This window comes from Amia ocellicauda, chromosome 12 (genome assembly GCF_036373705.1).
Source record: "Amia ocellicauda isolate fAmiCal2 chromosome 12, fAmiCal2.hap1, whole genome shotgun sequence".
In the NCBI taxonomy this organism is placed as follows: domain Eukaryota; kingdom Metazoa; phylum Chordata; class Actinopteri; order Amiiformes; family Amiidae; genus Amia; species Amia ocellicauda.
In genome coordinates, this window is record NC_089861.1 from 12,776,872 (window position 1) to 12,788,793 (window position 11,922).

General features: G+C 47.2%; 1 protein-coding gene across 1 annotated transcript; it reads left to right on the forward strand.

Annotated features, from left to right (window-relative positions):
- Window positions 1-555: 555 nt before the first annotated feature.
- LOC136765074 (zona pellucida sperm-binding protein 4-like) lies at window positions 556-6,852 on the forward strand. The gene is made up of 16 exons (XM_066719544.1): window positions 556-817; window positions 1,432-1,599; window positions 1,709-1,827; window positions 2,093-2,294; window positions 2,645-2,766; window positions 2,926-3,025; window positions 3,168-3,290; window positions 4,086-4,141; window positions 4,374-4,571; window positions 4,733-4,830; window positions 5,007-5,134; window positions 5,238-5,418; window positions 5,657-5,798; window positions 6,094-6,169; window positions 6,382-6,483; window positions 6,754-6,852. Exons 1-15 carry the CDS (start codon window positions 592-594, stop codon window positions 6,468-6,470), a joined length of 2,028 nt encoding a protein of 675 aa, XP_066575641.1. The 5' UTR covers window positions 556-591; the 3' UTR covers window positions 6,471-6,483; window positions 6,754-6,852.
- The last annotated feature ends 5,070 nt before the right edge of the window (window positions 6,853-11,922 follow it).

Genomic DNA, 11,922 nt, shown 5'->3' on the forward strand with positions numbered 1-11,922 from the left:
TATTTTTATTATTATTGTTATCATTGTTGCTATCGGTGGGTTTTTGATTATATTGAATTTCATCTCACTGAAGTGTCCGAATCTCATTTAGTTGGGATCAATGGCTTCTGTTCCGAAAGACTTTAGTAACAAAGTCTTTAAAGCTTATAATAGGCAGTAAACAATTCAATTCAAAACATTATGATTCTTAAGCTTATATGCACAAACATAGACAGAGGGAACAGGAATATATAGATCAGATATAATTCCTAATTTGTTGTCACTCTTTTTGTATTTTGTATTGTGTTGTTCTGTTAAATACTATGAGTTTTGCTGCCTTCTATATACGTGTTGCCACTGTGAATTTGCTCTGTGGTATGTCTTACAGGCAGGCAGGCAATCAGACAGACTGACATGGCAACAGAAGAAAATGCCCGTGCCTCCATGAGTGTGTGAGAATGCTGCCAATTAAGAGCCGAGGCAGCTGATTGGCCGGGTGATTGGAACATGGCTGTTTGCAAGCCCTTGCCATAATCGGATAAGGTACATCAGTATATAAACCTGCTAGGGCCAGTTAGTTTTTATTCTCTTTTGGTCATCTTGGTGTTCAGCATGTTGTGTATGGGAGGAAAGCTAGTGCTGTTTTTGCTGGGGCCATGGGTCTTCTGTGGTTTGTCATATGCTCAAATGGAGAGTGGAGCTGACTTTGATACTGAGGATGACTTGTATAGCAGCGAGAAGAAAATGGCTGAAGCTGATGAAGATGGGGATGGCATACTCTTGGATGACTACACTCCTCTGGATCTCCATGGGTTTAATGGTGATGCTGGGCAAATGGGTAATGTTCTTCCCTAGCCTTGTGTTCATGGTGATGCATATAATCCTCCTACTTCAATCTGCACTGCTCTTGATCTTCATCCTGGATCTGTAAACGTAGCCACGCTAAGCTGGGTTTGAAAGGTGATGTGCATTCCAGCCCAATGCATGGGGGCAAAACTATATCCTCCTATTGGGTTACTCCTCAATGTGCCATGTCCTCTCCCCAGATGAGGAGGATGCCACCTTGCTGTTTACAGAGATGGACTCTGACTGGCATTTAACGGAAGGTGCTATGGAGGCAAAACCTGTTAGGATTGGCTGATTTCTGGTCTTGGACTGCTTGTGCGTTCATCTGTTCTTCCAATTGGTCCTTGCTGTGACCCTCACCCCTGCTCTTGATGTAGGGCAGCCTTTCCTTGTACATGAGCAAGAAATGTGTAGGGTGCGTCACTCCTGGCAATGGTTGAATCCATTTGAGCTGTTCATAGTGGTGTGGGTATGTGGTTAATGAAGCTCAAAGGGCCCTTGATTTAGACATGCCTACGCTTAGTCATTGTGCACACACAAGGCATTAAATTGTGCCACATGGTGTGGGATAAATGACCAGTGCTAAACTTCGTTGGTCCTTCTCAGGTGACGAGGCTGGTGCTGGTGGCCTCCCGGATGATGCCGAAGGCTCGGACTCTAAGCCTGAGGAAGAGGATGTGTCCCACCAAGTTCCACAGCCAAGTGTCTCTTGTAGGGAGGGCCGCATGTTGATCCGGTTCTTGCAGCGCTTCACGCAGATCTTCCTGCAGAAAGGTGATTGACACTGAAAGGGATGGGGTGATGCTTGGTGTGACCAAAGGGGGCCCTTGGTGTTGAAGCCTCTTCCTGGCCTAATGTAAATGTTTTGAATACCCCATTGCAGCCAGAATGAGACTACTCCCAGTTCTGAAGCTCCCCAGGTCCTGTAAGCACACTGTGAGGCAAAGCAATGGCAGCCTGGAGCTGATGGCATCCTTCAAGGGCTGCTATGTACAGAATTTGGTAAGGGAGGGGCCCCACTGCTTTCTAAATCCTGGAATGTTGCAACATTTTACCACCGAGTATCTGACTTCATTTCTGTGGGTGCTGTGCTTTTCAATGTAGCAGTACAATTGGGTAACTTCTCCTGCAGTGTCTAGACTGGTTAAAGTCCCTGGTCACCCTTAAGGTCTCACCCTGAGAACGGGTTCAAAATCTAAAGGGGTATTGCTGTTTCAAAGAAGCCTTTAACAGACTGACCATGTTGGGCTCTAATCCCTTTCCACAGAGGAAGGACAACGGGCTTCATGCGGCACTGAACCTCCAGTACTATGACCGAGTATCGAAGAGGCAGTTTGTGACCACTGTGTCTTGCCCAGTGACCACCCCTCCAACGCCTGAACCTCCCAAAGGCCTGTCCATCTCCTGCAGTGATGTGTGCATGACTGTGCAGTTCCCTGCTGGTCCTCTGTCCGCTGTGAAAATCCTGGGTGAGAGCTGGGTTTGTACTTCAGAAATGGGGAGGATTGCCAACCCGACTTCTGAACCGCAAAGATGCAGGGAGCACTGAAACCAGGCTTTTTATTGGTTTGGTCCTGCTAGTTGCACTTGCATGCAGCACTCCTTTAGTCCCGTAGACTGGCCTCTGCTTATTCCTTCTGTGTATGCATGGATCTGCCATTTGACCTGGAGTCCATCTACTGGAGCTTCGGCTGAAGGGTGAATGACCCTGACTGAAATGGCAAAGGCTCTCTAGACCTGGTCAGATCCTGTATTTGTTCAGTGACGCTGTAATCTGACATCCAAAGACTGAGCACGTGTTCTCAATTCCTCTCTGTAGACTCCTCCAAAACCTTGGTCCCTGTGCTCCAGGCCCCCAAGGACTGTGGCTATGGCTTGGGGAAGAAGGATGGCAAGAACATCCTGACCATCCCCTACAGTGCCTGTGATGTTACGATTGTGGTAAGCACACTATTGCCAGTGCAACTTGACCCTTGGCATGCCTTGGGTCTTCTGTAATGGTTGATTTAGCACCAGGAAAGTAAATTGGCTTCCATCAGGCCTCCAGGTGTATATATCCTCTGCTCCTTCAATGTAGCTCCCTGTGCTCTGTCCTCGCAGGAAGAGAGGTACATTATCCAGGTGGCTTACTTGACTAGTGGGGGAGAGCGAGCCGAGATCCAGGTATCCTGCCCCTATAAACGACCTGTGCCAAAGCAAGGTGAGTCCTTGGCTTTATTCTTGGATCCAAAAGGATGATTCAATGCAGGGGTCTGGGGGCGTGCTAATGGCTCTAAGCAGGGTTTCCTTCCTCCACTTCAGAAACTGTAGATGCCTAATTGGTTGCTCTTTGTACCCTGCAGGATGCCAGATCCCCAAGAGCCAGCAGGTGTCTTGTGGTCCCAGGAGAACAGGCTCCAGAGCCTGCCTTGCCCAGGGCTGCTGTGTAGACCCTGACACTGGCCTCTGCTACTATCCCCTGGAAGGTATGTATGCCAATCTTTGGCTGGCCAGGCTTGGGATAGTGCTGTGTAACTTTAGGTCTGTATTCCAGCTACCTTTCTGCTCCAGGCATTGACGTGCAACTTCCCTTTAGCAAAGCTGTGCTGTTGAAGGAAATGCTTGGCTATTGGCAGAACTCCTCCTCTTCAGTGGGGTTAATGACCGTGCTAAGATTGTCCTTTAGCGCTCCAGATGCTCGACTTCTAGGCTTAACTAGACGATTATGACGACCTGCTAGGCGCTGTCGGCTGTAGCAATCCTGACCTGGTAGCTTCATCCACCCGAGTTGCTTATAAAGCGTACAATGTATGCTTGCTACGTGCAACTGGGATGGTATAAAGAAGTAGCACAAAATGGACTATTGGTTGGTCTAGCAACTGACCTGACGTGGATGGGCTACATGCAGCCAAGAGGGTGAAATGTACTAATGCATCTAGACTGGTATATCCTCCTTCTAAAATGGAACAGTGCAATGTTCTGGCTATAACCTAGGTGTGTGTGTATAGGGCATGCAGACCATGTAAACCATTGGACAGAACTGCATTCATCCAGTAATGTGACTGGAATCTGGTTCCCAATCCTGCATAGTATCTTAAAAGCCATAATGTCTTGGCTCTGCAAATTAGCACATCCCCTGTTTTTCATGTCTAGTGTCATTCAGGTAAGCGCTGCAGACTGATTTGAATGGGCTCAATATGTTGGGGAGCAATGACTGATGCATAAATCGTAACGATCCCGTTTAAATGGTATGCAAGTGTCCACTTCATGGTTTCTGGCAGTTCTTGGTAAATCTGGATCAACTTTATTGCAATCCTGCCTTTTGTACACTGTCCAGGTATGTAATGCTAACCTTGAGTTCAAGAACTGCATCTTTATTGCAGAGTAACTTCAATTTCATGTGAAAGCCATTGCATTGGCCTTGGCAGTTCTAGTGTTGCTAGTAGAAAGGTAGAGCACTGGTTAAAAAGGGACTGGACTTCAGTGCAGCTGGAAAGCTGCTTTGATGCAGTTATTCCAGCACTGACAAAACCACTGGAATTCAGTAATGGGGCTTTTTGACTGCCTAGTCTCCCTGTACTTCCCCTCTCCTAGAATGCACCGCTGACCGGCACTTTGTCTTTGTGGTCCACCGCACCATCACTGTGCCCCATGTGGACCCTGCCTCCCTGGTGATTGCTGGCAACAAGTCCTGCATCCCGGTCATCTGCACAGCGGACTTTGCGGTCTTCAAGTTCCCTGTGACTGGCTGTGGAACCCATGCGTTTGTGAGTAAAGCTACTGGTGTCTTCAAAGCCGCTGGATCTGCAGTTCACGCTGTGCTCTGCAGCAAGGCGCTACCCAGTAAAATGCCTATTGTCGTCATTCAGGATCCAGTTGAGACATCCGGTTGGCTTGTGTTGCTCGAAATAACCCCTTGTGTTCTTAGGTGGTGGGAGAGACTACGATCTACCTGGCTGAAGTGATGGCCCTGGCCCGGCGCAATAGCCTGAACTATGGAGTCATCACTAGGGACAGTCCCTTCAGGTAAGGGTGCGTATTGGGTGTGCCACCTGCCTCTTTGTGGACATGCAGGTGTGCTCTACATGCCAGGATTCCAAAGCCTGCTGTCCCTGTAGTAAGTGAAGTGGAGCTCCATGTTGAGCTGGACCATAGCCGCCTTGCTTGAAGGCCCTTGTGCAGAGCTGCCCTTTTGTGTGCAGGCTGCTGGTGGAGTGTCGCTATGCAGAGGGGAACTTGGCTAGCGCTGGATACCTTGTGAAAAACCCCTCCCTGCCCAATGCAGTTCTGTCCCATGGAGTGTTTGGGGTGCAGCTCAGGATTGCCACAGGTGAGCATGGGATCCTAGCGGACTAGGAGTAAAGGTGGGTGGATTCCTCCTCTGTCCAAGCTTCCGCCTCCAACTGCTGTCTTCCCCCCCCCCCCCCCAACAGATGACACGTACAGCCGGTTTTACCCTCAGTACCACCGGCCCCTGCGGCTCTTGCTGGGCAGGCCAGTCTTCTTGGAGGTGCAGCTGCTGAATGCCCCTGACCCCAGCCTGGTGCTGCTGGTGCATTACTGTGTTGCCTACCCCCGCTCAGCACAGGCTGTCTGGGTGTTGATCTATGAGGGGTGAGTGCTAGAACTGGAACTGTTCCACTGGAGGTGTTCTTGGGCATGACTAAATCGCAGGGGGTTTAGCTGGTGGTAGCATCTTGCGTATGTGTGCGGTGTGTCCTAGTTACTGCGTTGAAGCACGTGCTCTAACTTGACCCTTTGAAGCACTGATCGATTTGGCTTTTAACGGGACACCTGAGAAGCAGTGCTGTTGGTAACCAATAAATGACTGCATTTCTCCTTTGTTCCCCAGCTGCCCCAACCCCCTGGACTATGGTCACACCTCTACCCTGCACATCCACCACAAGCAGCCACTGCCCAAACACCACCGTCGCTTTGAGATCCGCACCTTCCAGTTCATGGACGGCGTGACGCACCGCTACCTCAAGGAGGAGGTGAGGGACCGTGTATGCGCTAACTTGCACTGTGCACAAGCCTGAATAGCCCTTAGCAGTCGATCGGACTGTTGACCATGTATTCCCAGCCTGGGGAAAATCAGTGGGAGGGTGCCCTATGAATGTAGTGGGACATCTCTGGACCCAGGATGTGTGTACTTCAGCTATAGGCAGTAGATGTGACTGGACTGTAGCTCTTATTGTGCAATGCTCTATGGGGCTATTGGCATTAAGCCGCTGGCAATGAGTGGAGTGTCCAAACTGAATGACTAATGGGTTTTATGCCCCTCTGTAGATCTACTTCATGTGCTCCACGGAAGTCTGCTCCCCATCAGCCAAGAAGTGTGTGGAAGGATGCTTTGATGGGCGCAGTGAGTGCTGGAAATGAAGCCTTAATTTCCCTGGAGATTGGTTAAAGGCCTGGCTTCTTGGTGTATTGAGGCTATTAGTTTCTGGGGTCCTTCACTTGAGATCCACTTGGTGTGCTTGCCAATCCCAGCTGGGTATTGGGGGAACCTCCCTTTTAATGCAGGGATATTGCTAGTGGAGGTGTACACCCAAAGCTATTCTCCCTGCATTCCAGAAATCCCAGTGGTTGAGGACCCCAATGTGGACAAGCGCTGTACCAGGAAGCCTTGCCCAGGCAAGGCCAAGAGATCGGCAGACCTCTAAGCACAGTGATTGGGTAAGCATTGGCCTGGTGTATTCTGGAACCCTTCTACTAAACCAGGGAGGCCCAGATGTCATTTACTGTCAGGGTCTGTCTTAATGAATGTTGGCACTCCTCAACCTTGTCTGCACAGTATGGGTTTCAATCCCCTTGTTGCCAAATGCTTCTCCTTTTGTGAGTGCAGCCAACAATCCCAATGTCTACCCCCTCCATTTAGCCAAACCAGCCAGAAAGCAGGAACTGGCTATTGTAGTAACCTGTTGCTTGGCTTTCTTCTCCCCTCAGGGTTGCTGGAGAGCAAGCAGTTCCACTGCAGCCTGGCACCAGTGGAACTGGATGTGATTTGCTGAAATGCATATGAATTTGAATAAATGGTAAATCTGACCTTGTCTGTGGGTTTGATTTGTGATGTCCTTAATGGTGCAGCCTGTTGCCATGTGTCAAGCTGCTGTGTATTGGTTGCATTTGGAGTAGACCTGCCTGGATGGAATGACACCTGCTGTAATGGTGTACATGTACACCATCTCTAATCCAAAAGGCCATGGATCAAGAGTACTGTAGCTGATGGCTATGCCGTCAAGCAGAGTCCATTGGTAAAACTATACTGCCCATGGTTGCTTGTAACTCTGCTGGCATTGACATGGTAAATCCATTTAGTGAAGTGCCCAACTAGCTTGTGAGGTGGGCTCTTGCTTAGATGGCTTGGTTTATTCCAACATGAACTGTACAGGTTGCAATATCTAGATGCATGCAGTTCTCTGGATTAAAACCAGCCAAGCTTTCTTGTGCAATCCCCATGCTACTTGATTGGAGGGGGGAGCTTAAGCCTTTGACGACTTCCTTGTGACTCCATTAACCTGGCTGTACAAATGGGATCGGTCCTCCCTTCAAAGGCACTGGGTTTCCTCCGAATACACGGAATGTCAAAGGCTTGTGGAATGGTGCGCCTGTCAAATAGACCTGGTTTATATTCCCCTAGAATTGGGAGCGCACTGCCTGCAGAGCTTCTAAAGTGGGCTTTGCTTGATGGCCCACTTCACCCCAGAGGTTTCCGGTAACATGACCTTAATGCAAGCTGATGTGGGGAAATGTATGGGCAAGGAACAGGCCGGGACCTGATTTGAATTGGAATAATACTACAGTTAATTAGCCTTGTCCGGAGGAACTCGGCATCCTAGTTTTTCTAGAGAATGTGCTATAGTAGATTTAATGCCATGGTTGCGGAGCAACTACATGAGGTACCCCAACTTGATCTGTCTCTTGCACTCTATATGGCCTTTTAATTAAAATCTAGACCAACCTTCTGCACCTGGCCTCAATCCACTATAAAGAGCATTCCATATACTTGGCTCTTCAGACCATCTAAAGAGTTGAACTGGAAACTCACTGGTCAAATGGTTTCTCTTAAGGTTGGTTTTAGAGGAAGATGTGGTCAAATCACAGCTGTGCAATCATTTGTGACAAACCTAGAAAACCAATATCATTTGATTACTGATGTTCAGTAATCGAATCTAAATCTTCTGCTGGATTACAGGAAGGAGAGGATATTACCCCTATTTTCCTCACTGGGCAGTTTAGGTCCGTCAGGTCAGCAGTGGGTGCGTCTCTTCCGCTTGTCTGTCTTCTCTCCTCTCTTTGTCCATTCCTTCCGTTATAAAGTTTCTCTTTAACCAATCACATTTTGCCAACATCACCCCATATTTTGATAAGGCAGTAAGAAACCTAACTGTTTGGCCTCTTTGAGGTGTTTGGGCTTGTACTCTTATCTCTAGTTTAACTGCTAGCAGGGACCCTTGGAATCTAAGGAACTAAACAAAAAGAGGGAGATGTGGTTTCCTGTGTCAAACCAGATGGCAAGATATTTCCCATAGATAAACATTGTAACCAATATCTTAGTCCCCACCTTGAGAGGGAAAAACACGTCAAACAGATGTTTGACCTTTCAGTAAATACAAATAATAAAATAAAAACGGGAATTACAAAATCCCCCCCAAAACAATTTGTCAATGCACCCATTATATGTAATTGTGAGGTTATAGAAGTTTGTGCAGTACTCTGAATTGAAACAAGTTGAGTTGAATATGTCCCTCCCTGTCATTCTCTTTTAACTCGGAGCCTCTGTAAATACGGGCACTCAACTTTCCCCTTAAGAGCTCGTGACAGGCAGGGCAACGCATCTCCCGTCTGACCTCTAGTGCTCCGTTTAAAGATTATCTGAAACAATATGTACGGCATCTCTGTACATGGCTACAGTCTAAGCGCTCCCACACACAGGAGCTCCAAAACATGTGCGATCTTGAGTCACACGACTTGGAACCACTTGAGCTTCCTCCTATAGGCTCCAAAGTAATGGGCAAAATAATTCCTGCTAGACCAGGCCTCGCACCCAAATGGTCTGGCCCACACACAGTCCTCCTCACAACAGACTCGTCTGTTTGTATCGATGGACAGGAGGGTGGGATCGAGATGGAAGCACTGGTCTCTAGTCAATTTTTTTGAAAAACTAAAATATGATTCTGAAAATAACATCTTCTGTCTCCCACACGCTAAAGCTACTGTCGCAGACCTGAATTACATAAAATTACACCTTTTTGTCTCCCCAGATTTAAACCATCACGAGATTGCATCTCCTCACACTGCTGAGAGTTGGGGGATGTTTGGGTGTTTAAAAGGGATAATGGGACATTGGGGATATGTGTTGTTTCAAGGGATTTTGTCAATTTTAATAGTAATCTATGCTTTGCTGATATGGCTGAAATATGTAATAATTCGTGCTACAAAGTCCCTCACTTCCCTGTCTACCGCCACTGTCTCTGCCTCCCAGTCTGTCCCATCAAGTCGAAAAGTCTGCATGAGGAGGGCTTCGACTGCCTTTAACATTATACTAACAACACAAAATATTCCCCTCGCGGCACTGCACCATCAATACCAGTGGGATGCCACAGCGCATCGTGGCTCATCAATGGAATGACAGTACTGAGTACACAATATCACTCTAGCATAAGGTGGTGTCCGCGCAGGGGATTGATGCACACAGCCGTCCGCACAAATTACATTCTTGCATAAGGTCATATTTTCCTTTTCCCTTTTCTGCGGTTCCTCCACCGCTTGCTCTTGGACGACCGACAGGAGGGACTGAAAGACATGAGGTCTTGTCAGAAATTTAAATACAATGAATGACATATCAGCTCTGCACAAATAGTCAAATATATATGAATATGTGTGTATTTCTTTGAATGGAAAATTTAAAATGTTGTGTTGTATAGTTTTGTCTCTCTCTCTCGCTCCCCTCCCCCTGCAGCCACTTTTCTCTCTGTCTGGTTCCACGTGCAAAACACGTTGAACCACTCTCTCCCCCACATTCCTTTGCGCATCCCAGAATGCTTTGCGGAGGAAACAGTGACATCACCCCCGCTGCTTGGTAACCCTTTACTCCAACGGAGGAAGAGGAAGTAGAGAGACTAGGGCTGAGCCAATCCACATGCACATCCGGGACACTGCCCTCTGCTGATTGGACATTATTCACCTTTTGTTTACAACTATATAAAATACAAAACCCGGAAGAGAACTGTAAGAGACTGCCTCGAGTTCACTCTGTTATTCTTCCGGGACGGCCTGAATAAAGACTTTTCCATTTGCTACACAACTCCTGCGCTGCCGTTTTCGTCAATTTAAGAGGGTTTCTTCACTTGCACTAATGCTTGCTTTAACTGTTCAACGGTTTTAGTGTGTTTCTCCGTCCAAATTTCATTACTGTAGAAATCTTCAGGTAACTCTTTTCGTACAAGTTCGTATAGTGGCTTTGCAAAAGCAGCAAACTCTGGAATAAAGTCTCTTTGGTATCCCATCAAACCTAGGAAAGAACGCAATGCAGTTTTAGTGACAGGCAAAGGCAACTTTGTGATTAGCTGAACCTTAGCATTGTCGGGTGATTTCCCCTCTGGAGTGAGAGTAACACCTAGGTAGGAAACAGAGTCTCAAAACAGTTGCACCTTCTTTGGGTTGATTTTCAAAGCTGCTTGGAAAAGGAGAGGCAAGAGTTCATCAAGGAGCTGAAGATGTTCATCCACTGTAGTTGTAGCAAGCAGTAGATCATCGATGTATTGGACAAGGCACTCAGGTCTGGAAAAGCCTGTTATAGCCTCAAGCATCCGCTTAATTATCCACAGAATTATGCAAACCTTGCGGTAAGCGAGTCCATGTGTATTGCTGGTTGTCAAAAGTGAACGCAAATTTGTATTGGCAATTTTGAGCAAGTGGAACGCTCCAGAAACCATTGGAAATGTCCAACACTGTGAAGACCTTACTGTCAGTTGGAACATGGGACAGTAGAGTGGCAGTGTCTCCTGAAATCGGTGCACGGTAGCTGTCACAGGATTGAGTCGCCTGTAGTCTCCAGGATCCGTCTGGCTTCCGCACAGGCCAAATAGGAGAGTTTGTTTGTAGAAGTACAATGTCTTATGACTCCTTGCTGTAACAGAGAACTAATAACAGTTGCAACAGATTTGTGACTTTCAGTGGGGATCTTGTATTGTTTTTGAAATTTGTGAAGAGGACCATTGATGTCTTCCTCCTGACCCACATTACCACAATCATGCTTATGCTTGGCAAACACATCAGAGTATTTTGCTATTATTTGCCTCACTGCATAATTTTGAGTGAATGGAAGCGATAATTCACCTGGTGACTTAACAGTACATACTGCATGTGAATCACTAACAGTGTACACAACATTTCTGCCTCTGTGAAACGAAATTTGATTATTAGCATAATTGAGTATTACACCTTCTATTCTCAAGACATCCGAACCAATAATTGACTGACCCTCAGGTAAAGGCATTCATATAGGAGACCAAGTTGTTTGATAATCCCCTATTCTCAAATTACATTTAGTACCCTTCATAGCAGTAGTCATGTCTCCCTTAAATCCAGACACAGGTTAGCTGTAATACCTGTAGATAAAGGGTGTGTGTGTGTGGAGATTGAGCGTGTAGGACAGATACAGAAGCACCAGTGTCTAAGAGCATGCATTGCTGTGGGCTTCCGTCAACAGCTGCTCTTAAGATCGGCCTATTCCATCGGTCCCGGTAGAGCTTTGTTTCTACCTTCAGGGAGGCCACGCACCCCTATGCTTGTTGTGCATGGGCTGCATTCCCTATGATTTCAGTGCGCAGTTGTTGCACTTCCTGACGCAGCAACAGTAGCTCATTCTGCTTATACAGGGGAGGAGTTGAGTACTGAATTTGCTCTGTGGTATGTCTTACAGGCAGGCAGGCAATCAGACAGACTGACATGGCAACAGAAGAAAATGCCCGTGCCTCCATGAGTGTGTGAGAATGCTGCCAATTAAGAGCCGAGGCAGCTGATTGGCCGGGTGATTGGAACATGGCTGTTTGCAAGCCCTTGCCATAATCGGATAAGGTACATCAGTATATAAACCTGCTAGGGCCAGTT

Bases quoted from the DNA above. Each gene is read 5' to 3' on its own strand.
- LOC136765074 (XM_066719544.1), top strand. From the start codon at position 592: ATGTTGTGTATGGGAGGAAAGCTAGTGCTGTTTTTGCTGGGGCCATGG. The intron at 4,572-4,732 runs GTGAGTAAAGCT...TTGTGTTCTTAG, and splicing joins GCTGTGGAACCCATGCGTTT to GTGGTGGGAGAGACTACGAT. The intron at 4,831-5,006 runs GTAAGGGTGCGT...TTTTGTGTGCAG, and splicing joins ACTAGGGACAGTCCCTTCAG to GCTGCTGGTGGAGTGTCGCT.